Source organism: Cucurbitaria berberidis (genome assembly GCF_010015615.1).
Source record: "Cucurbitaria berberidis CBS 394.84 unplaced genomic scaffold K460scaffold_4, whole genome shotgun sequence".
Classification (NCBI taxonomy): Eukaryota; Fungi; Ascomycota; class Dothideomycetes; order Pleosporales; family Cucurbitariaceae; genus Cucurbitaria; species Cucurbitaria berberidis.
This window is the reverse complement of record NW_024468938.1, coordinates 2,744,154-2,768,461: the sequence shown is the minus strand read 5'-3', so window position 1 is coordinate 2,768,461 and position 24,308 is coordinate 2,744,154. Positions and strand designations below refer to the sequence as shown.

The 24,308-nt window shown below is 52.9% G+C and overlaps 7 protein-coding genes across 7 annotated transcripts; 3 read left to right on the top strand and 4 right to left on the bottom strand.

The window, feature by feature from the left end:
• Positions 1 to 382: 382 nt before the first annotated feature.
• K460DRAFT_342083 (uncharacterized protein) lies at positions 383 to 1,890 on the top strand (the record flags this gene model as incomplete). Its single annotated transcript, XM_040931174.1, has 2 exons — positions 383 to 729; positions 790 to 1,890. The coding sequence occupies exons 1-2, from the start codon at positions 673 to 675 to the stop codon at positions 1,888 to 1,890; spliced, it is 1,158 nt and encodes a 385-aa protein (XP_040786226.1). The 5' UTR covers positions 383 to 672.
• A 2,470-nt stretch (positions 1,891 to 4,360) lies between these two features.
• K460DRAFT_149324 (uncharacterized protein) lies at positions 4,361 to 5,397 on the bottom strand. Its single transcript, XM_040926802.1, has 3 exons — positions 5,011 to 5,397; positions 4,664 to 4,935; positions 4,361 to 4,589 (listed from the first exon to the last, which is right to left on the bottom strand). Exons 1-3 carry the CDS (start codon positions 5,193 to 5,195, stop codon positions 4,483 to 4,485), a joined length of 564 nt encoding a protein of 187 aa, XP_040786225.1. The 5' UTR covers positions 5,196 to 5,397; the 3' UTR covers positions 4,361 to 4,482.
• Positions 5,398 to 5,791: 394 nt separating this feature from the next.
• Positions 5,792 to 7,975, bottom strand: K460DRAFT_342075 (serine palmitoyltransferas-like protein 1). The gene is made up of 5 exons (XM_040931173.1): positions 7,670 to 7,975; positions 7,503 to 7,603; positions 6,918 to 7,428; positions 6,355 to 6,846; positions 5,792 to 6,296 (listed from the first exon to the last, which is right to left on the bottom strand). Exons 1-5 carry the CDS (start codon positions 7,892 to 7,894, stop codon positions 6,099 to 6,101), a joined length of 1,527 nt encoding a protein of 508 aa, XP_040786224.1. The 5' UTR covers positions 7,895 to 7,975; the 3' UTR covers positions 5,792 to 6,098.
• Positions 7,976 to 8,312: 337 nt separating this feature from the next.
• K460DRAFT_149149 (glycosyltransferase family 48 protein) lies at positions 8,313 to 14,687 on the bottom strand. Its single transcript, XM_040926801.1, has 4 exons — positions 14,556 to 14,687; positions 14,117 to 14,477; positions 8,887 to 14,061; positions 8,313 to 8,839 (listed from the first exon to the last, which is right to left on the bottom strand). Exons 2-4 carry the CDS (start codon positions 14,443 to 14,445, stop codon positions 8,467 to 8,469), a joined length of 5,877 nt encoding a protein of 1,958 aa, XP_040786223.1. The 5' UTR covers positions 14,446 to 14,477; positions 14,556 to 14,687; the 3' UTR covers positions 8,313 to 8,466.
• Positions 14,688 to 17,441: 2,754 nt separating this feature from the next.
• On the top strand, positions 17,442 to 19,257 carry K460DRAFT_378751 (carbohydrate-binding module family 43 protein; the record flags this gene model as incomplete). Its single annotated transcript, XM_040935105.1, has 5 exons — positions 17,442 to 17,513; positions 17,566 to 17,603; positions 17,655 to 17,680; positions 17,737 to 18,507; positions 18,560 to 19,257. The coding sequence occupies 5 exons, from the start codon at positions 17,442 to 17,444 to the stop codon at positions 19,255 to 19,257; spliced, it is 1,605 nt and encodes a 534-aa protein (XP_040786222.1).
• A 637-nt stretch (positions 19,258 to 19,894) lies between these two features.
• Positions 19,895 to 23,226, top strand: K460DRAFT_368520 (developmental protein-like protein fluG). Its single transcript, XM_040933793.1, has 2 exons — positions 19,895 to 21,285; positions 21,338 to 23,226. Exons 1-2 carry the CDS (start codon positions 20,146 to 20,148, stop codon positions 22,985 to 22,987), a joined length of 2,790 nt encoding a protein of 929 aa, XP_040786221.1. The 5' UTR covers positions 19,895 to 20,145; the 3' UTR covers positions 22,988 to 23,226.
• Positions 23,227 to 23,311: 85 nt separating this feature from the next.
• Positions 23,312 to 24,144, bottom strand: K460DRAFT_286960 (lytic polysaccharide monooxygenase; the record flags this gene model as incomplete). Its single annotated transcript, XM_040928937.1, has 2 exons — positions 23,312 to 23,723; positions 23,816 to 24,144. The coding sequence occupies 2 exons, from the start codon at positions 24,142 to 24,144 to the stop codon at positions 23,312 to 23,314; spliced, it is 741 nt and encodes a 246-aa protein (XP_040786220.1).
• Between the last annotated feature and the right edge of the window lie 164 nt (positions 24,145 to 24,308).

The window sequence follows — 24,308 nt, the reverse complement described above, 5'->3', positions numbered from 1 at the left end:
TGGTTGCATGCGGCGACGTGGTCGAGGGCAGGGCAGGCAGGTATCTCCGATGAGATTGGTCGCAGCGACGTTTGGCACAGTCGGGAAGGGGCCTGGGACGCGATTCGTTATTGCCAAAAGCAAGATGGATAGAAGAAGCAATTGATGCGTCGCAGCGGATGGCGCCGCGCCGTACAGTATGGCGCTCCAACATCTTTGCGCCTCAACAATGACGTTGCTTGCCAAGCGCCGGCGTAACCGTACTCAACGATACAGGGCGTGCTTGGTATTAGTCAGCGATACATTACATTACCTTATAATACAAGGAACCACTCTTCACCCCACCCCTGTCGCTCGCCAAACCCTACCGGTACAGAGCAATTTGCTTGTTTGCAACGGGGGAGCGAGCGTTCGGTACGGAGTAATAATATAATCATGCTACACTATCCTGACTGAACGCCAGCCTGGACTTCACCCGTACGCAGCCCGCCAGCCCTGCCTCAACTGGCCTGTGCTGTCCGGCCAAGATCGTGAGCTAATCCACTTCGATCCACTCCTCACATTCCTTAGCGACGACGGCCATTTCAGCTCCGAGCCTATGCTGTTTCGCCCTCCACAACCGCCGTGAGACGTCTGCCAGGCCATATCAACCTCTCTCTTCCGCTGCGAGCCCTTCTCTGTCACTGCTCCACAATGGCCGAACAAGATGAAGTTGCAAACAAGGTCCTGCGCCGCGCCCAGGTCTCCAAGGTACATCTCCCTTGTGTCGGCGGCCCCTCTCCCAGCCTGTGCTAACAATGTGCTTTGCAGATGACCCGCACGCTGCAGAACCGCCTCGCTCTGGCCAATGTCAAGATCAAGAACGGCTGGGAGAGTCTCAGTCTGGATGCCATTGAGCCCGTCGTCGATGTCGAGCTCAAGCGGAAGCGCCCTGGCTCTAGCAACGAGACCATGTCGGACGTCTCCAGTGTATCTGAGCGCTTCTACCAACCAGGCATCCTCGACTCTTCCCCGCTCGCTGCCCCCATATTCTCAGATGATCTTCGACGGTCCGGCAGTCGTTCTGGCAGCAGTCACAGCCAGAACAAGCGGCCTCGCTACGACCGAACCGTATATCCCGCATCGAGCAACCACACCCGGAACAAAGTAAGAGCCTCGACGTCGGCCTCGGCGTCGTGGAAGAACAGCTTCCAGCTGCCCGAGTCCTCTCCCGTATACCACCGCAGACACGCACGCTTTGGACGCATACATGTGCCGAGCTTGTCCTTTGTCTCCGAGACATCTACCGTCCCCAATCTTCACTCGCCCCTGTTATCAGAAGACGACGACGAAGACCTCCCCATTACCTCGTTCCACATGAACAAATCCCGCTTCCAGTCGTCACCACCACGAGCTCCACGCACACCGCCCCCAGATGTTGCCCGATCAGCTCGTCTTCGCCAGAGCGGATTCACCGCTGCCGGTGCAGCTCGCGAAGGCAAAACAGGCGACGAGGATGCAAGCTTGCTGATGTACTTGGCCACATCACCAACGCCTGCCCGGCCAGGGTCAACCAAGCCTCAGATGCTCGCGCCCTCCACACCGCCCCCGAAACAGACTCCATTACCTTCGTCGATGATGTCGACACCTGGAGGCGGCGGAGCACCCTTCCCAGGGTTCGGCCTAGCCACACCCTCGACCAATCTGAACTTTGCCGAGTTCCTCAACATGACGCCGAGTCCTGCACAAGTTGGCGCCTCGTGGAATCGCACCCCAATTGCCGGAAAAACGCCCGCCGCTATCCGAGAGAGCAGACGCCGTCTGAACTTCGACAACCTTGTTCCTCCCACTGGAGACAGTCCAGGCATCGGCGCCCGCATCCCCAAGGTCGAGGGGCTGGGCATGGATTTGGGAGGGGAACTGGTTTCCTGAAGGCTTCATGGCAACGCAGGACATCCAGGACGTATCACCCCGCAGACGAGGGACACGATTATGACTTCACAGCGACAGTACACACATATGCAATATCACTTCCAGTCAAGTGCGGCCGATTGCATTACTCTATTTTCTTTGTTCTGCTTCGAAAAGCATGGCGTTAAGGGATATTTTTGGATTCGTATCTCTCTGTAACAGGGTCATTAGATGCCCAAATTTGTCCAAGTGGGTTTGTTGGATACCCGAACCACTGGCGGTTCCTGGACCCGTTTCCTCCACCTGTTGTCGCCCATCTACCCCTGGGCGGCAAATGCGAGCTAGCAACACAGCAAGCGCTTTGTACTACACATTTCCCAGCATATCCCCGTCCGAGCATTATCTTCAGCGACTGTACTCTACGTCTCCTTTGTGTTTCATTTGTTTGCTATTAGCACAGCGCAGCCAAGTACATCAAGAGCACGCCAGAGAAAGACAGGTCAGGCCTGTACAGCTGGAGAGCAGCAGCCAGCCCAGGATAAATAGGCGCATAACGCAAAAGAGTTAAACCCAAATGCATAATGTCTGTAATAGTAACTGCTGCAGATTCCTGTTTCGCCTCCTGATGCTCGCTACTATTGATGTCAGCCAGCAGCAATTGCGTTTGCGGGAGGCATGGCCGAGGGCGAATCAAGGCTACGCTACTGCCTTTGATCGCCAGTGCATGAGTCGGCAATGTCCATAACAGCTAGCTAGATGTGCAGCACATGACATGACATGACATTCTGCGAACTCGATCCTCACGCAACACGGCAAGCAAGCAAGGCACGCACGGAGATCCTTGGTCGTTATCGCTATCGCTCCATTCTCGATGTATGAGTGGTTCAATGTGTGACGCAAGTCGAAACGATCGCTCTCCCTCTCTCTCACTCTATCTTTTGCAGTCAGTCTATCTCCAATACTAACCAATATCTAGTAACCATCATTAAACATGCTGTGCGAGATGAGACTCATAAGGCTGCTGCATACTAACACGCTGCAGAACCAGGCAACCAGTCAGCCAGCCACCATACCCCTCCCTACTCTCGCTCTCTTTTTATCTACCTCTCCAGACCATCCTACCCAATCCATCGCATGGATATGTCCCCACTCACCAATAACCTCACTCCCCCTCCCTCCCAGAGTCAGATCAGATTCACTCAAGCCAAGCGACGCGCCCAACTGAACCCTATCGTCGGACGCGTTTCGCGCCAACTTCGCGTTAGGGAATTACGTGCTAAATATCTTTTCCTGGCGTTTCATTGGCGGCTGTCTAAGACTAAATTATTCTGTTCGGCAATGATTCGCTGAGTTTCGCAAGGATTAGCAGGGATTAGGCAAGGTTGTTAGCTAGAGATGAGGCCCCGGGGGTGCCGATACAGCTAGGCTGGAAAAGGAAAGGGTTTTGGAGCGGATGAGTCAGTAATATAAAATTCGCACGGAAAGGGGAAAGAGGTGCGAAGGCCCGGGAAATGGAGTGCTGGCACGCTAGTTGATTGTTAGAGTTGGTTTCGGTAGTTTGTAGAGGCGGAGGGAGCGGGTGTTGGTGGTGCCTGTCCTTTTTTCGGTCCACGGGCGAAGCAATGCCCCGGGGCTATTGCTAACTTGCGTTACTAGACAGGGCGATTGGCGGTCTCCTATTCTGCGTCGGCGGGGAGACAGCATACGCATAGACATGGCACGGACGCTTAATTTATTGTATGCGATCTACCGCCAACATTGTTTAAATTTGGGACTTGGCAGTGACACCCCCCTGACAGATTAACTGAGACGCTTATGTAATACAATTTTGTGCCAAGCTGTGGCACAGTCACTAAGCCACAGTAAACTACCTATTCCTATTGGCCCGCTTAATGATGGATTACGTCACTGTCTCATTTTTTTTGTCAGGGGGGTGGTGAGAGCTGGTTAGGCGAGTCATGAAAACAAGAGACGAGAAACGTGAAATCGTTTTAATACTTGCTCGGTGGTAGAACGAGTGAGAGCACGTCAAACGTTGAAATGTTCAGATCCGCCCTTGGGCAAAAACACTTGGTAGAAAAAGAAAAAAGGGAGGAGAAGGATCCCTTGTTAGCGAAACTTAATTGCCATGTCATAATACTCGGCTGCGGTAAATAAAGTATGCTTTCTAGTCCGTGGGTTGTAGCTTGATAAGGGAAATGAAACAAGAATTAGGAAGTCCTGGCCGATTCCTCGTTCCCTATTCCACTCTGCACGAGGCGGAGAGTCGAAGACTTGGATATGTGAATCCCACAGGGTGGTGTACTTTGTGGTAATAATCTGCCGTTACCCACGCAGCTGGAAATAGTACATAACACAGATGTGAACATTCCTCATCCCGTCCGTCCTAGAACCATCCTCCTATCCCATGCTTTCGGTATCTCGTAAACAAAACAAACACCCAGACGCCACCCGCTGCTAAGGATACACTCATATTCCCATAGTGCCATGGCCACTTCGTGTATACATAATCCCACGCGAAAGAAATATACATGAATGGTGAGCAAGGTTTCCCCTGAGGAAAAAAAAATTAGGGAACGGCCAAGTAACGAAAGCGAAAGTGTCGCTAATCACTCAGTCATGGTACTGATTTGAATTGACCTGGCTCGCCATGATCATCATCCAGACGAGGAAGACGGTCCCTACAACCCAAAACGCAAAGACAGCTTGCCAGCATTGACCTATTCCTCCTGTCAGCTCTGTTTATCTCCGTCTCCTTGGATACGAAGAGGAAGAAGGAGTGAGCACTACTCACAGATATTCTTCTGCTGCAAGTACGCCAGCGTATTATAACTCGGCCCATTGCTATTCGCCGAAAACACATACGTATTGCACATGTCGTTGATCTTCGGGGCGCCGAACAGCTGTATCGCCGTCCCGATGATGCCCGCGAGGAACAGGACGAGCAGGATGAAGGAGAGCAGCAACATCATGCCCGGGAGCAGTTTGCGCTGCGCAATGTAGACGACTTCGATGATGATGAAGATGATGGCTAGTGCGCCGACTGTCACGCCGTAGGGCATGATCCTGTTCATTCTGTTAGCTCCTTGTTCTTTGTGCTGGAGTGAAAATCAAGGGTAGAGAGATTGGAGGGAAGCGTACCATGGTATCCCAAGGTCCATGCGATCTTGTATCTGCATAAACTGCGCGTTGACGCCTAGTATCGTTCCTGCTGTTGCCAGCATGACAATCGTCCAGATGTTCAGTTGTAGGTCGGGCCAGTAGTACTTCTCGCGCACTACTATCGCCGAGCCGACGATTGTCCCTGAGTGTCCTCCGCGCGCCATTGTGTCTATCGTTCCTGGTAACTTCCTTGGTTGGTGGTTGTGTCGGTTAGCCGTGTGGTGAGTGAGCTTCAGACCAGGCGCGCTGTCGCAATTGTGCCCTCTATTCTCGGACGTTTATCCTTTCTCTTCTCCTGATCAAACTCTTATATCGCGAAATCAATATCTCAGGTCCTTGCACGTCGTTGTACAAGCTGGCGCGAGCGAATGACGTACGTAGCCGTGAGCAACGTGGATTGCGGGTGTAGTGTTGCGGGGCTGATGCGGAGGTCTCGGAGGTGATACGATGCGAAGTAGCAATACAATCGCAGGAGTGCAGTCAGAAGGATTTGAATATGTTGGGTTTATAGAAGGTATGTGAGAAGAAACAATGTAGAGGAATCAGGCTGTGCGATTTTCTCAAATCTGATGTTCAAACTTGGAAAAACCTACCGCAAACACGATGGCTGGGCGGAGGCTGGAAACGAGACGAGGTGGGCGCGGCACCCAACAACAACAATAACATATATCCAGAACCGGACCTTAAGGATGTTTCAAGGACGCTTCAATTTTCCTATCATGTCAAGATAATTCATCGCGTATATGCAATAGTAGAGTCTCTATTCATGGTACATGCGCAGCTGGCGGTCATCGAAAACCGGCCTGTGGTGACCTCAACGATACATTCGCGACCCACACACCAGGCGGAAGTCACGGCACCAAACCGAGTTTCCAAGACAAACAAATATACACCTTCGTTCACGGGATCAGTATTAAGCATTACACAAGCCATCTAGCAGCCAAACAGTTATCTATACAAGGAAGCGAAACAAGCGCCGCCCCCATCCTAAACATCTCCTCATTTCAAGAACGCCACCCAATGCTCCCCCCTTCCCCTCGTCAATAGTATTCATCTCAGACGTAATTCTACCTCCTCCGCCCCACAATCTTAGTAACAGCATGTCTGATAATAATGCCCGCCTTCTCTGTTTCCTTCTTCGTCAATCCACTCGTCACACATACCTTCAGGGCAGGAGTAGGTTGCCAGCCCGCGTCGCGGGGATTAAGTCCAAGGCCGAGAGGAAAGGCTTTGAGGCGAGTGATGAGGATGCCGTTTGCGAGACACTGGAGTGAACATGTCAGCAACTGTACTATTGAGAGATGAGGGGGGATTAGGACGTACCTCGTCGACCACGTCTCTAAAGACCTGGTTCTGGTCATCTATGCTGAGCTTCTTTGCCTCGATGACTTCCTGCTTGAGAACAAGGAGCATCATTGGATTGTCAGCCGTGCTCGACACCCGAATCCAATCGCTCCTCGGATCCAACTGTGCCCTCATGGCCTTTACGTTCTCTCTCAGCGCTGTCAAAATCTCGGGCTGTTCCTGGAGGAGACTGATCGTCTCACTCGCAGTTGTTGAAAGCAAGGCAGGTAATGCAGCCGAATACGTGTATGACGCTGAAGAAATCCGTTGATGCTCGACGACTTCTTCGTTGCCTGCGCAGAAACCACCTGCAGCACAAAGGGGGCCTGAGAGAGAGCCAATGACCATATCGACTTCGGTTGCGGACACGTTTTGGGCTTCGGTTACGCCACCGCCGGTGCGGCCAAGGACGCCGTAGGACCATGTCTCGTCGAGGATGAGGCGGAATTTGTATTTTAGTTTGAGTTCGACCTGTGCCAGAACAACGTTAGCCAATACTCCTCCATCCAGCCATCTACGGGAGCAGAACAAGCATAACATACCAGTTTTGGCAAATCCACCACATCCCCAATGTTTTCAAACAGCCCCTCTGTGATGATAAACCGCCTCGTAAGCGGTTTCTTTGCCTGCTCCTTTACCACTCGCTGCAGTACGCGCTCTAGGTCTTCCATGTCATTATGCTCGAACCACCTCACAGTACTCCTCGAAATCTGCATGCCCTTCCTGACCGCATAGTTGACCGCCTTGTCCGCGACAATGATATCTCCTCTCTTGCTAAAGCTCGGGATCACACTCGAAATTGTACTGAACGACTGGGCGTAGATGATGCATGCTGGAACACCCAGGTGAGCCGCGACGTCGGCCTCAGTCTTCATGTGAACATCCTGCGTGCCGTAGAAGCCGGGGGGTCCGCAGGGCCCGACGCCGTACGTGCGCAGAGTAGCAATCGCCTTCTCTTTGAGGGCTTCGGAGGAGAGGAAATTGTAGAAGTTGTACGAGGCGAGGTTGGTTACTGTGCGGCCGTTGCTGAGTTTGGATTTGGGGCCGGTTGGTCTGTAGGGGGTTGCGTTAGCTTTGGGTTATTTCGTACCGGCTGGCGAGCGCAGGAGAGGATGGGGTGGTTTTACCCGACGATGACAGGCCTCTTCTCATTGTCGAGTTCTTCAAAGGCCGTAGGTGCTGCGACGAGCGGTTCTGGTGTCCAGTCGTCGACCAATTCGTCGATCTCCTATTCCGCCTTATTAGCACCCGATGCTTCTCACCCACACCCACTCTCCACCAGCGCAAGACATACCGCATCTGAAAGCTGCACCTTCTTCTGCGTGCTATACTTGGGCGCAAGTAGATACCTGACAGCGAACAAGAACAAGAACAGCTCAATCGCGCTGCGGACAGGATCGTCCTGGTAACTCGACTTGATGTAGCGAACGGCAATGGCGGAGCCGGGTATACGATTGAAATGCGCATTGGCATCAGTGAAGAAGCGCGCAGTCGCGTTCTGTACTTCGTGAAGGTCCATGGTCGGTAGTGGTCGTGTAATGCAGCGTCGTGGAGGCAGGCGAGACTTTTGGGGGTCTTCAGACTCGGGGTTGCGGCGAAGCGCGGAGGTGCAACCAGACGTCAGCAATCGGCGCGCAATTAATTTCCCACGCCTCACGTGTTTTCCATTCTTGAATGTCACAACTCTATCGTCACAAACACGGCAACAGGCAGTCATCAGGCTACGAGCCGTCGACAGGAAATTCACAAGTGGGATAACAAACAAACATTGGCGTAAAGGCATCCATTTATTTATGTGTTATGCAGTCACTGTCTAACATATTCGCCAACCCATGATGAAACAAAACAAACCCCATCGTAGTATATGTGCAGCCAAGTCTACGCCTGAGGCAGACAGCAAGTGTTCAAAAAGAGAGAAAAGACAGGGCCAATGGTGCATCTACTCGCACCGCCCAACGCCGGAGAAGACGAGTCAGATGAGGAAGCCGATTATTACAATCATTACGAGACCAATCCAAGTCGTCCCGCTGCATGCTTCCGCCTGTTGTACAATGCAATGTGTCGAAGCAGCAAATTTCGTCAGGTATGCGTTTAGTACGCCATGTAGCGGCGGAAACGCTTAGAGGCGTCCGTCGCCGACGCCGCGGCAGTGTTTCCTCCTGCCGTATTATCGGCACTGTCACCAGTACCATCGTCGAACTTGGGGCACGGGTTCTGGATACATTTTCCTGTGGGAGTAGACTTCGTGTTGTTGTTGCTGTATCCAGTAGGTTGCATGATCTCCATCGGTAGGTTTTGGAGTTTCATACTGGTTAGATCCAGCTTGGAACCGGCAATAATCGGACCAACGATCAACAGGAGGAAGACGACGAGGAGGACAAAGTAGAGGATAGCGTAGCGGATAACTCTGCGCTTACGAAGCTTGGTCTGCTTCAGCGAGTAGATTGGCGGACGAATTTGACGACTGAATCATGTTAGCGGTAATTCAAATCAAGAAAAAGATATGCATACCTAGGACGAAGCCAGAACAACATGACGGAGTGGAACTTGTCGGCATAAGGGACCAACAAGACTGGAAGCATGAAGAACAGGAGAACATGGCCCAGGATGAAGTCGGCTGCGAACATGCCAAGCTCAGTGATCTTGCAAAGGAATTCGCGACCTGGCTGGGAAATGGTGTGCCAGCCCATGGTATACCACTTGCCAGTCCACCAGGCAATGTTGGCGCCGTCGGCTTTGAACTCACGAGTCAAGGCCAGCGAGATGATGAGCTTGAAGAAGAATCGTTGAATGGCGACAACCGCGACCATGCCAGCCAAGGCTCTGGGGAAGCTGAAGGCCTCGAGGACCATCATGACCACGAAGAAGAGGAGGAGCATAATGACAGCAATTGCGTGTGCAATGGCAGCCAAAACGGCACCAAACTTCTTGCAGCACATACCAAGTAGAGGACCTGCACAACAAGCCAAGGCAAATAGACCAGCCAGAACACCCGCGTTGACAGCGATAGGACCGAAAGCGATGATGCCAACACGGACTAATGCGCCAGAGGGTTGGGGGTCGGCAAGGTCGGCCTTTTCATTGTCTTTGTTACGCTGATCGGTCACACCAGTCTGAGCGTTGATGAAGAGGTAGGGAACGAGAGTGATGGCGACCAAGACGAGGGGTCCCATGATCTCACTGAGGAAAATGTTGGTGATTGAAGCGCGAGGAACATCCCCAGAAAGTTTGGCAGTTGGGTCTCCAAGAATCTTGCGCTTGTAGCCAGTAATGCGCGTTCGCGACAAGCGGCAGTAACCGATCCATGAGGCACTGTGGGAGCGTGTGTTTCCACGAGACAGCCAGCGAAGGTACTCCCTGTAGTCGATGAAGAAGTCGTCCCAAGAGAACTGGTGCGGGTTAAACAGGAAGGGGGCCAGGCAAAGAGACAGCAGGGACGCCCAGAAGTAAATCAACCAAGGTCCCCACATTGTGATAGTGGCAAACAGAAGCATCATCAAGGCACGGGCGCCGAGATAGATGGATGGACCAGCAAATCGCGAGTATAGGATGCCAAACGGAATACGGGCCGTGGCGAAACCACGACCAGTACCAATGTATCGAGCTCCACCAAAGGACAAATTAGTCTGGAGAGAGTTGGCGTAGATCTGAGTGACGAAGACCTCGAAGAAAGGCGATCCAGAAGAGAAGTGCTTGGCCATACGGGTCGCTGCGCGCCAGAAACCACGCTCCGTCAACTCTTGTACCACGAGTGGAACGAAAGAGATGAAGAAGACGATGAAGATGGAGACAATACAACGCCAAACCCAATCGAAGACAGGCACCAAATTGGCACAGCCGTTGGGCCACTGTGGGTCGGTGATCGGAAGATCCTTGTTGAATTTACAGATGATGGTCTCATGGCGGAGGGCTCCAAGGTTCAGAATGACGAACATGAAGCACTGAACGGACAACATAATGAATACGTTGTTGATGTGGAAGCCAGGATGGGCGTAGTAGAAGGACAAGAATCGATCGAGAGGCAGCTGCGTTCCCATGTAGTAGTACTCACGGGACAACATCTGTTCACCCATACCGGTACCGATCTTGGTGGTGAAGTTGAGGACGGAGCCGAAACCAAGATCACGACCCTTACCGCACTGGTAGTATTCACAATGCTTTATACGACCACCTCGGAGAAGAGCGTTCATACCGGCGTAAATATCCTCGTTGAGATGCAAGCCCTTTTGAGCCTTGGAAACTCCACCACGTGTGTTCATGAAGATACCGTTCAAGAAATCAGGATGACCATAATGGAGCTTGCCACCAATCTGGGCTAGGGTACGAGCGAACATGGTACCGAACGTTTGTTCCTTTCCGGCAGCGATGTCACCGAGAATACCAATATTTTCTGAGAAAATATACTCGCGAGCACCGAGAATAGCAACAGGGTTGAAGTTTGCGTTTGGTAGACCGGGAGTATAGGGCGAGACATTATCCGTGGTCATTTCCTCGAACTCTGCCAAAACGCTTCGGATTTTGAGACATTCCTCAAGGTAATTGTCCTGGTTGGCATCGATGAGCTGAATGTATTCGCCACGGTAGAAGATGATAGAATGGTTCTGATTGTCAGATTTGCCGTCACCAAGGATAGGGTTGCCGGAAAGCTGAATGCGGAACTTGGGTCGACGCATGCCATTGTCCATAATCTCAGAGTGCCCGTCGATCAAGGCCGAGTAGATGCGTGGCTCTTCGCCCTCGGCCACCGGCGGCTCTTCGTCCAGATAGGCGATTTGCAGGTCAGGGTAGGCGCGGAGCAAAAACTCGGTGTTTTCGCGTTCCTCCTTGGTGAACTTTGCGTAACGTTGCATAGACACACAGATCTTGTACTTGCGTCTAGCCATGCGCTCCAATTCACGCTCAAGCTTGTCGGAGTTGCCACCAAACATCTGAACGACCTCGGGATTCTCCACACGGTAGAGAAGCTTGATCGCACGGCTGTAGTTCATAAAGCCAGAGATAGTGCGGTAGAGAGTCTGAGATCGCAATGACGCCCAGATACGGGTTCGCAGAGTGTATTCAGGGGCGGCAGACTTGAAACCAATGCAGTAGAAGGGAAGATCGTCGATCTTGCTCTTAGCGGTATCCTTCTCACCCTTTTCGTCGTCACCATTGAATTGAGACGTCTCATCGGCCAGAATCTTAGTGTCCTTGACGAAGCAGTCCCACTCATGAGGATGGAGCTGCTTAAGGTATTCAAGTAGAGTTACACGAGAGTATGGCTCATCCTCACGAATAATCTCTCGCAGAGAAAGAAGGATCTTCTCGCCGTAATGGGGAATAAGGACAGTGAAGGTTGGCATGTTGTCAACTGGTAGGGGCTCTGGAATCGGAGTGGACAGTGATTGGGCGAAGAAAGATATCCGACGCTCAGCCTCACTCTGGGCAGGGAAGAACTCGGTCTTGAAAGAATGATCTTCCTGAGACACAAAGAAGGTAGGGGCACGCAGTGTGCGCTTGCCCTCCTGCTCCGAAGGAACCTGGTGGTATAGCAGCTTCTGGACGTGATCGATGGCGAGAAGATGTTCCCGATACATGGATATGACGACAGCGTTCCAAATCTGGGAAATGAGGACTTTCGGCTTATACTTGATCTCCATGTCGGTGGTGGCCAGTACCTTGGAGTAGATACGTTTTGGAAGGCGAGAGAAGATGTTCCTCCAAGGAGTCCAGATCGAGATACCGAGGTAAAATGATCGAGCGAACGAGAACAGCATGTTGGCGATGATGTAGAACAGATAGGAGTCCAAGAAGAACAGAATCAAATCCATGAAGTACATCAAACCAAGTAGAATCCTAGGCTGGTACTTGCAGATGAGGTCTTTCAAGATGGCATCACCCAGACACTGGGGCTTCTGCATGTGGGAAAGAATGCGGATTGGATCCTTGATCGACAGCGTCAGGAAGAAGTAAGACTCGGCCAACTTGGCAGAGAAGACCAAAATCCAGAGACCGTATGACATCCACATGTCGTTACCCTTGAGACGGGGGTAGCTAGCTGTGAATGTTTGACTGGCAACATACTTGCGCGAGTTGCGAGTCAAGTAGCTTCCAAAGAGGCCACCAAGCGGCATGACCGAGAAGAAGATGAACGTAAGCAGGGCGATGGCAAATTGAACACCTCCGAGAATGTTCGCGATCGTGCCCGTGGTCTTGTCAAGACCGAAAATGTAGACACTAGGGGCGATGTTGATAGCGAAGACACCGAGGAGGAAGAAAAGACGCTTGGTCAAATGTTGCGCACCAGCCCATTTGCGAGGAACGTAGGCCCACTCGGCAAGAGTTGCGAAAATCTGAATCAACGAAGCGATGGTACCACCCAATCCGACTGCTGACAAGATGGCAGCCTTCGGTGGTCGTGGGTCGAGCTGTTGAGTGTAGTTTTTGGTGTAGATGGGCTGCGAGTTGTATGACGTGTAGAACCAGAAAGCAGTAACGTGGATAATCCAGATACGGTTGAAGTTGACAAGCATGTGAAACCAGGATCGTCGCTCGTAGTACGTCTTGAAAAATACCTTCTTCCAAAGGACATCCTTCAGTTTCAAGTACCTCTCAGCAGGAGGTAGATCGACAATTCGCGACTTGTCTTCAAAAACAATGCGCTCAAGGCCCTCTGGGTACCAGAAGAGCTGGTTGATGTCATCATAACCGATAATTGCGGCGTGATCTCGCTCTCGTCGCACGTATTTACCATCCTGGATTTCGTATCCTTGATCGCGGCAGTATTGGTAAAGAGGTGTGATGACTTCGTTCAGGTAGGTAAACTCCTCAATTGGCTCTGTCTGGGCTTGACCAGCAGGCGAGTTCAGGTAATCGTCGGCGCACTTGAAGATGAAGCAGAGAAGTTCAGGCATGAATCGGACCTGGTTGGCCTCTCCCCAGCATAGCAGGTACAGAGCAACTTGGCGTACGCGGTCATTTTGGGACATGCGGTTCATGCGCGTCTTCCAGCGGAATTCAGCAGCTTCTAAACTGTTGTCTCCCTCGTATGCATCGAGCGTCTCTTGCTCGTTTTCAGGATTCTCGCCGGCCTTCTTCTTCGCCGCCTTTCGGGCTTTGCGCGTCCTGCGACTAGCCTTGCCAAGGTTCATGTTGGCAAAGCCGACGGCATCGTCCAAATCGAGATGAGCGGCAAAGTACCATCGTCTATAGTTGGCGTTCTCTCCACCGATGTAGTCGGCGTGCAATGACAACAACGCCTGGTTTGGCGACATGCGGGACGCGCGGGAGTCGAGGAGCGTCATGAAGTGGTCATACATGTTCCTCATGCTGTCACGCTGGAAACCGAACTTGGCCGTAAGGTCGAGGAAGATGTCCTCAATCTCCTCCTTTGTGCAGGGAATTTCGGCCTCGGAGGTCCAGGCTGGGTAGGGCTCGCGCGAACGCTGGCCAGCTGGGAGAGCATTTGCGTAGTCCATGCCGTAGATGGGCGTAGATGCGCCAGACGAACGGTTGCCTCCATAGGATACCTGGGATGACGGTGGTCGGTATCCACGGTTGTTGCCTTCGTTGTAGCTGTTGTATCTTTCATCGCCACGGCCGTAATAGTCCATATCGGTGGCACGTGCCATGTCGGACCGCATTGTGAAGTCGCTGAAGGTCTCGGAATCTTCCTCGGAGTCGTGATTACGACGGCGGGGCTGCTGGCTGCACAGACAAAGTCAGAAACAAGGAGCATAAAGGGTATATAGGTAAAACGTACGCATACCCATCTTGGGCACCTCCTTGGTCATAGTACTGATCGTTGTAATACTCGTCTTGGTAGCCCTGCTGACCCCGATCGTCATATTGGCCGTTTTGTTGATAGTGACCGCCTTGCTGGCCGTCATAATAGGCTGATTCATCGTAGTAGGCATCGCCATGCTGCTCGTATTGGCCTTGACCGCCGCGGGCATCGTCGTGGTACTGCCCGTATTGGTCGTCGTGATAGTACGAGTCCTGGCCCTGGCCCTGAGGCTGGCCTTGACCCTGAGGCGGGCCCTGGCGGCCATAGCCATCATCGTACAGGGCGGGCTGTTGATGTCCGGCCATGATGGGCAGTGGTTAGAGTTGCAATGGAGAATCTGTGAGACAAGCTGTCAGCAAGCCGTGGTGCCGAGGGCGGGGCGCGGTCTGAAACAGCAGCAGTCGGAGGGGCATACCTCAAACAATGGGCATTAGGAGCGGCAGAATGCAATCAATCGTAAATTGTGGGTTGCGGGAATTAAAGTGGTGGTCGATTGCTGCGAGGGTGCGCGAAGCCAACGTGGTGCTGGTGGTGGTGGTGATGAACGAGTGTTGACGCGGGAGCGAGGGAGGCAATTGGGCGAGCGAAGGTGAAACGGGCGGCTGGTGTTGAGCCCGGGGAACCAGTGCTGCTCGGGTGGGACAAGGAGCGCTACTCGTGCCTGCTCGAGAGCAAAAGTGTCTTATGTTGTTGTGGTGGTGCTAGCGAGTGAATGGCGGCGGACGAAGCAGCTGCAGTCGGTCGTGGTTGCCAGGAGAGACGCGCGGCGAGTCGGCGCTTCTGCTGGTGGTGGGCGAGGCGGGAATTAGGGTGCAGGTGCTGGTGCTGCTGGTGGTGGTGGCGGTTGCGGCTCCCCTCTTGCTATGTGGGAGGGTTTCCGCAAAAGTAAAAAAGATGACCTCGACGTAGAAAAACGAGAGGCAGGGTGGAGAAGGGAGTAGTCGAGGAGGAGGAGGAGGGATTGGGGAGAGTAGAGCGACGGCGCGGAATGCGGACGGGCAGGCAAAGAGCTTTTTACGAGCTTCCCCTGAATGAGAGGCACAAGGCCCAGGTAGGACTAACGCCGTCGCAAGGCGCTGCGCATGGGTACCTCTACTAGCATTTACGCCTGAAGATTCGTCTTGCCACTTTAAATACAGTACAGTACAGTACAGACAGGGGCGTCGACATGTACGTTGTCCAGCAGCGTGTGGTAGTGTAGCCCAAGCCTGTTTGCTGCCCTCTCTATCTCTCTCTCTCTCTACCTATGGCTATAGCTATGCCTGCGCGTCGCGACGCACGCGAGCGGTGGCGGGAATGTACTGGGGGACGCAAAACACACTGGCTCTGGCTCTGGCTCTGGCTCTCGCAAAGACCAGCTGGTTGGGATGCCCGATCTGCCGCAGCTCGATAATCGTCGCCCCCGAAGAGAAAGCCCATTGGCCTTGGGGGCACTGCTCTCCCAATATCTACTCATTCTACTGTCCATCTTTCCCCCTGCACTCCCCATGTCCATCGTTGCCATTCCCATGGCCATTCCCTCGCTACCCACGTCACGTCACCACAACCAAGAAAGGCGGCGCACGGTGAAAAGTGAGCAGAAGGGCCATTTCAATACCGAAACTAGACGACGCACCAGCATAAAGATTGGTTCTGCTAATAAACTTGGCCCGCTTGCTCGACGGCGCGATGGCGATAGGGCGTCCTTATCGCGTATCCAATGGCGACGTGGCGCCCTCCCGCCATATCCTGGTCCAAACGGCGGCTTTGTGTTGCAAGACTCCCATGATGAGATTGAATGCAAAGGGGGCTGACGGCTTCGTCGACTCAATTGTTGGGCCTAGCGCCAGGCACTCGCCGGATGCTCCACGCCCGCCCAGTCCTTCCCTTCCCTTCCCAAGTTCCCATACTGCCTGCCTGTCACTCCTGCACTCCCGAGTCCCGACTATTATAGAGGCGCTGTCAGCGCGAGCATGCCTCTCCTGAGCCATGCATGTCGATAGATTGGCAGTCCTTTTTGAATCAAACGCCATCGCACCATGACGAAATTGCTATTCTGACAAGACTGGGGCCCTCGCCCTTGGCAGCCTATAATTGACCACCCTATTTCTGCACGTTGATCTCAAGGCCTTCCAGTCCACCCTCTTACAGGCCGCGACACTGTTGGGATGGAAGCCGGTTGTTGCAACTCCTCACTCACTGCCCATGATTTGCGTTTGCATGCAGTCGACGTCGCACTAGAGGCCGTCGATCGTCTTGTCGTGTCAAAGAGAATTCTGCCTGCCAGAACCAGTTATTATTTCAGCCTCCGCCTATTTTTTCTCGGTAGATCGCGCTCACCTCAACCAACGCCCCTTCACTATTTTTGCGGAGCGAACGCTGGTACGAAGGATCTGCTCCCCACGTCCAGGCCTCCTCTGGGCCAACGACAGCTGGTAGACGGGTACAGCCCCACGGAACCTGTCGGCACATGCGCTTCCATTCGCCTCCTGCAAGCTCGCGCGACGTCGCCACAGCCAAGTTTCAGCTACACTTACTACACGTCCTGTCTCTCGCCAAAGACTCCACGAGGCTGTGTACAACAAGCTTGGGCGTCGCGCACACACACACGCACACGAGTAGCGAGTGTACAATGACCATGGCATCGGCATCGCACGGCATCTAAAGCGTGACATTGACAACCACGATGCGCCATATTAGCACCTGCGATCCGCAGTGGAGCAGGCGGCTCTTGGTGGTGGGGTGCAGCGAAATTAATGTACGCGTCACTTGTACCTGGCATCTACTATTCACACTGAGCATCAGCGAAGTCGCGAGCAAACCGCGTCGCAATGGTCAGAGTAGTCCAATTCAGGGCTTCGCGGGCTCTATTTTCAGTCGCCAATACACCCGTGTAAGCCACGGAGCCGTAGAATGTCAGTTTCGCATCTTGAGACGCCCTCTTCAGGCCATCATACGCCTGTCACGTACACACATGGATGACTGCTCGGGCCATGAATGCGAAACGGGCCTAGCCAGGGGCCAAAATGTGGGCCCGTTGATCCCTCTTGGGTGAAGCTTAGTTATCTTCGCCCTCCTTCACTCCGTATGCCTCAGACCTGTTTCTACATTGATTTCTCTGTTTTACCAGTCGGTCTCTACATCATTCCTTAGTAATTAACACTGCAAACAGCTCCTTTTGCTGTTGCGCCACATTCGTTGCCCGTGCCTTGCACAGAACCCTTTCTCAACCGTCTTGGACCTCATTTTCTCGGCGCTTCAAAACCAAGCTCTCGCCAACACCACCTACATCTTGGATCATTTCTTGTAGCTCTCAACAAATATGCGGGGCCTTATTGCTGCTACGGCGTTGCTCGCGGGCGTGCAAGCCGCGGTTGACCCAATCGTTATCAAGGTATGAGGTCGTACAGCGACTACAACAACCCCTAGAAGCTAACAATATCCAGGGTCAGAAGTTCTTCTACAAGACTAATGGCACTCAATTGTAAGCGACGCGTACGACATCATAGCAAACAAAAAGCTAACCTGTTTCTAGCTTCATGAAGGGTGTCGCCTACCAACGTACGCGCATTGGTCCCTGATTTACACACGTCTGGACAAAAGCTCACACAAGGCAGAGGAAATCAACTCCAACACCACACAGTCCGCCAATGGCGACGCCATCAAAATCACCGATCCTCTGGCCGATTCCACGACATGCAAGCGCGACATCGAATACCTCAAGAAGCTCCAGACCAACACCATCCGCGTGTATGCTATTGATCCTACCAAAAACCACAAGGACTGCATGGACGCGTTGGCAGACGCTGGAATTTATGTCGTTGCCGACTTGTCCGAACCCGGAACGTCTATCATCCGTGACGACCCAGGATGGACCACAGAGCTCTTCGCGCGCTATACCAGCGTCGTTGATGAGCTGATGAAGTACAGCAACACGCTCGGCTTCTTCGCCGGTAACGAGGTCTCCAACCAGCCCAACAACACCATCGCCAGTGCTTTCGTCAAAGCCGCTGTTCGTGACACAAAGGCCTACATCAAGAGCAAGAACTACCGCCCCATCGGTGTCGGATACGCCACCAATGACGACGCCGACATTCGTGAGAACATGGCCAACTACTTCGACTGCGGCAACTCTGAGGATGCCATTGACTTTTGGGGTTACAACATCTACTCGTGGTGCGGTGATTCGTCCTTCACCAAGTCTGGCTTCGACGTCCAAACCAAGAACTTCGAAAAGTACAATGTTCCCGTCTTCTTCGCCGAGTATGGTTGCAACACGCCTCGTCCTCGTCAGTTTACCGAAGTCGGTGCGCTCTACGGCAAGCAAATGACTGGTGTCTGGTCCGGTGGTATCGTCTACATGTACTTTGAGGAGGAGAACAAGTTCGGTAAGTCGCTTACTTGCACAACACCGACCGCCCTGCTAATGCTTATTGATAGGTCTCGCTTCCATTGAGGGCGGCAAGGTCAAGACCAACAAGGACTTTGAGAACTTGTCCAAGGAGATCGCCAAGGCTACCCCCAGCGGCGTCAAGATGAACGACTACAACCCTTCCAACACCGCTGCCGCCGCGTGCCCCAAGGTCACCCCAGGCAAGTGGGAGGCCGTATCTGACACACTTCCTCCTGCTGCCAACTCCGATCTTTGCAGCTGCATGATGGAGACTCTGAGCTGCGTTATCGCCGACAAGGTCGAGAAGAAGGATTTCGGCGACGTCTTCGGCTTCATCTGCGGTGAGAAGGACGGCCAGTACTGCGCTGGTATCAACAAGAACGCTACCAAGGGTCCCTATGGCGCCTACGGCATGTGCTCCAGCAAGGAGCAGCTCTCGTTCGCTGCCAACGCCTACGCCGGCGCTGTCAAGGGCGGCTGCAATTTCAAGGGCAAGGCTACCACCAAGTCCGCCGTTGCCACCCCTACCGCATCCGGCTGCTCCAACTTGCTCAAGGCAGCTGGCGCTGCTGGCACTGGCAAGGTCAGCGCCGCGCCCAAGGCCGGTTCGTCGGGCTCTTCCAGCTCCTCTTCCCAGGGTGCTGCGGCGGGTCTTGCGATCCCTCAGTTCACCACTGGCATCTTCGGTCTCGGCATGTACGTCATTGGCGCTGTTGCCTCGGGCATGGCCATGGTCTTGCTATAGATTCTCAGCGTGGAAGGTTGAAGGTGGAGGGTTTCGATTGAATAGATATTCTTGCATAGCTTGCGTGGTTGCTGTGTTTCCCCTTTTAAGATCATCATTGAATGCATCAATAAGGTAGTGAAGTTTTGGGTTAAGAGTCGTTAATGGTGGCTGTATATTTATAAAAACCGCACACTGAAATGTGAACTTGACTGTCTAAATTCTTCATGTTTCTGTGCGCAGTCTTGTGTTTTAATCAACCGTATCTACTCGACTGAAATTGTGAGGTAGTTCATTGCACAAAGAACTGATCAAATCTAGTGGAACATGACGCCTGCGTTACTCAAATCTATGGTCCCTACACCTAATGAAGCTCCACCGACCAGCCTCATCAAGTATGTCTCCAACACCGATATACCTTTTCAAATCAGGCGTTGGAGGTTGCGGGAGTTGAGTGCTTGACTAGCATGGCTAATTACTTTATTATCTTGAAAATGCATCCTAACATGTAGCACCGAAAAGCCTAGAGTAGCATGTACCACGAAATGATGTTCACGAGGTCAAAAAGCGCCAGCTAAAAATAGCTAGGCCGTCTACCTGCATCAAATGTTTCTCCCCCCACTTCATCTTCGCCTTCATTGGACGACCACGCTCCTCTGCCCAACATCTAGATGACTGATGTCTTTCGATGATAATAAACTGCTCGGGCCTTCCGAAAACTTTTAGCTACTGACCTTGACGCTTACACGATCCGAACATCCGCTGATACCGACGTCATCCGACCGAGCTTAAGAGAGCTTAAACTCTCGGATCTTACTTGTAGATTGCGAAGAGAAGGAACGCTAGAAACCACTTGAATACCCGCGGCGCATTTGGATTCACCCCGCCAGCGAATAAGGTAGCACGAATATGTCTCTCCCTAGGCCTACTATCGATCAGTTGCGACATGTCGCGAACAACTATCCTATCATCGACAACCACGCTCACAATCTGATCTTGCCCACATACACAGACACCATACCATTTGAATCGATTACCACCGAAGCCCAAGGACGAGCTTTAAGAGACACTTTCAAGGCACTCCCTCACTTACGAGCAGCCAAGCAACTACGCCAGCTTTACGAATGCGGGGAAGATGCGGACTGGGAGGACATTCTCGAGCAGAGAGTGGAGTGGCTGCGCAGCGACCCGGAACGTCTGCATCACCGTTGTTTCGAAGGTGTTCATGCTCTGCTCATCGACGATGGGCTTGCTGGACCGGAAAAGGTTTACCCTTATGAATACCACGACAAGTATACGAGGGCGCCCAGCAAGCGTATTGTGCGTATCGAGACAGTCGCTGAACGCTTGATGGAGAGCATTGTTCGCGACGCCACTGAAGACGACCTGGGAGAAGTAAAGTTCCTACCCGACACCTGGGTGACTTTCACGGATGAATTCGAGCGCGAGATCCAAGAAGCTATTCAAGACCACGAAGTCGCTGGCTTCAAGACTGTCATATGCTACAGAACCGGACTCGATGTCGAGCCTGACTACGAGCAGGCCGCAAGAGCAGTGGGTCATCCTTTTGAACGGTACGTCAAGGCGTGTATCCGGAAACGCAGTTACAGGGTGGAGAAGAAAGCGTTGAACGACTACCTGGTTTTACGGACACTGGAAATTTTGTCAGAACGGTTGTCACACTCAGATGCGCTGTCTAAACCGCTCCAACTTCACACCGGTCTTGGTGACAACGACATCAGTCTCCTTGAATCGAACCCTGCGTACCTTCAGCCGCTTATCGAGAACTATCCAAGTGTGCCATTCGTGCTGCTCCATTCAGCCTATCCGCACACGCGTGAAGCGGGCTACCTCGCCACAGTGTATCGCCATGTGTATCTTGATATCGGCGAAGTGTTTCCCATGGTGAGCAGAGATGGCCAGAGAGTGATTCTGCGTGAAGCCATGGAGTTGGTACCAGGAAGCAAACTACTTTATTCCAGTGATGGACATTGGTTTCCAGAGACGTTTTGGTTAGCAAACTTGCAGTTTCGCGAGGTGTGGCTCGAGGTACGTAATCTTACACTTTTCCTGGTAAGTAGCAGTCTACTAATGGCAACAGGTGCTCCTTGAGTACGTCCAAGAGGGCGACCTCACCCCACATCAGGCCATCGCTATGACAAAGGACATCCTTTTCAACAACTCAAACATGCTATACGACTTGCGTTACGAGGCGATATTCGATGAGACGATTCAAGAAGTTCCCAAGCAGTTGACATACAATCCAAAGTCTGCCATAGGGTCGCCACATCTGTCACCGACAATACGCCCAAGTTCAAACCAAGGCCTAGCCAGCCGAGCTGGAGCCCTCGGTACTTCTACTACTAGATCCCCCTCGCCCTACGTTCCCTCTTTTCCTCCCCCGCCAACAGTTCCTCAAGTCTATGATGCCCAGTTGTTCGACAAGTTCAAGCAGGACAATCCAGATGTCAAGTTCATTTACGTCCAATGGCTCGACTACATGGCCACCATCCGCGCTCGAATCGTCCCTATCAAGGAGTTTTCACGTATGATCCGGGAAGGGGAGCGCATTGGCGTCTCACAAGGCAACACTGGCACATTGCAAAACGATGCACTGACACCCGTTGTCGACAGTACCGGGCAAATCTACGTTGAGCCAGATCTCCGTTCCCTTCGCCGTACGCATAACAAGGACCCTCTCCCTTCCGCAACAGTGCTAAGCTACTGGCGTGATGAATCCGGGAAAGCCATCCGCGAATGCCCGCGAAACAATCTAGAAACACTGATCAACGGGTTACAATACAACCACGCCACAACGCTCCTCGTGGGCTTTGAAATCGAAGTCACTTTCCTCTCCCGCAACCCACGCAACCCCGATCAGCCTTACGACGCGTTGACAAAAACTCACGCCTGGGGCACCTTGACACCCGAACAATGGCTGCAGCTCCCCTTCCTGTCCGAGATTGTCCTCGCGCTCGAACAAATGGGCATAGAAGTGCAGCAATTCCATGCGGAATCAGGACAAGGGCAGTACGAATTCGTGCTCCCGCCTCAACCGCCTCTCCTCGCCGTCGACACGCTGATCCAAGCCCGACAGGTCCTTGCGCAGATTGCTTCGCTCCACGGCCTGCGCGCTACCTTGCATCCAAAGCCTTTTGAGGGAATCGGCACAGCGGCGCACGCGCACGTCTCGCTCCATCCGCCAGATCGCGACATGGCCTTCTTCGTCGGCGGCGTGCTGCACCATCTTCCCGCCATCTGCGCATTTAGTCTACCTGAATCTGCGAGTTACGCCAGGGTCGTCGACGACCATTGGACGGGCGGGTCGTTTGTCGCCTGGGGCACGCAGAACCGCGAGACGCCGCTGCGCCGCATCAAAGACGGGCGGTGGGAAATCAGATGTCTAGACGGCTTGGCCAATATGTACTTTGCGCTGTCTGCTATTATTGCTGCGGGCCTGCTGGGTTTGGCGTCTTCTCCGCCTTCTGCGCAGGGAGAGTTTCAGCAGAAGGATGTTCCGGTTAATCCGTCGACGTTGGATGAGGAGGGTCGCGCGCATTATGGTATTGTGCGCAAGATGCCGGCCAGTTTCAGTGAAGCGGTCGCTGCGCTGAAGGGCGATGGCGAATTGCATGAGGCGCTGGCCCCTGGCTTGGTGCAGGATTATCTACTTATGAAGGAGAGTGAGCAGAAGATGTTGGCTGGCATGTCTGAGCCGGAGAGGAGGGTGTTTTTGATTGAGAGATACTAAGTGGATATTTGAATGGGAGGGCGGAAGGGAATATGATGTCACTTTGAGCTAGAGGGGAGTTGGTGTTCGTTCTTCATTTCGGTTTTTTTTTGATGATGTTACGACAGTAATAAATAATTTGACCATCACACGCAGTAAATTGTTACGAGTATATCTGTCATGATGAGCTAATCTCAAAGTAAGCTATAATGACGGACGGCTGTGACAGGATGCATATGCGTATTTATATCGGCAAGACAATATTTGCAAGTCCGCTCTCCTATTGAAACATCCCCCCAGAAAGCCAGGTTGAAACTTGCGAACCAAGACCTCACAAACCCAACTCTAACACGTAAGTTTCGCCGGCCCAGGAATCTTATACGGCGACCCATTCCCCTTTGGATTCCCCTGCGCATCATAAATACTGACCAAAATCCCCGCATCGTTCGCCTGGTAAGCACCCGGAAAGCTAACCGTAGACCCCGTCTTGGTGCCCGAGCCCGAAACATTGATCTGCGCACAGCCCATGTAGAATTGCGCGCCGCCGGCTTTGGTGGCAGAGTGCAATGCGATGATTTCGGCGCGGAGAAGGTACTGCCCTGGCGCGACGCATGTGGGGAGCGTGAAGTCTACCCAGCCGCCGGCCGAGATCATGCGGTCGACGCCCCAGGTTCCGGAGCCGTCGAGGCCGTCTTCGGAGACTTTGAACCATTTTTGACCGCTGGGTTGGGCTGTGGCGGCGTTGTCGACTTTGGCGCTTTGGATATGGTTAGTACGACGACTCCCCTGAGAGTATTTGGGGTGGGAGAACTGCTGTTGAGAAAAGTGTCAAGTACGGGGAAGACGTACAGGTAGAAGATTGTCGGACCCTTGTGGCTCTTCGCAATGGGATGGTCTGCATCGTTGGCAGACTGTGCACCGCCAATGACATGGCCCCACTGGACGCCTATCTTGTCTCCAGCTTTGACGTCGATGACCTTGCTCGAGACTGGCGTCCGGTAGCCGCTATTGCAAGCGATACTCCCATCGTTCACGTTCGTGATGGGGTTGTTGGAGTTGGGGACGCGGAGACCGACGAGCTCGCCATTGTCGTTGCCGTTTACTCGGACACGCTGAGCGATGGTGTGTGCAGAGGAGAGAGCCGGAAGGCACGCAACGACTACGGCGAAGAATCTCATGTTGAGAGTGAAGTTGGAAAGTGACTGACTCGAAGGGCGTACTAACAAAACGATCGAAGTAGTGTCGAAGAGGATGAGGCGGCACTCAGCATGAGGCTGGTTCTTATATACCGGCCTATCTGTCCACGGCAGCCACACTCTTCTCGACGCCCAGCTGTGGGCGC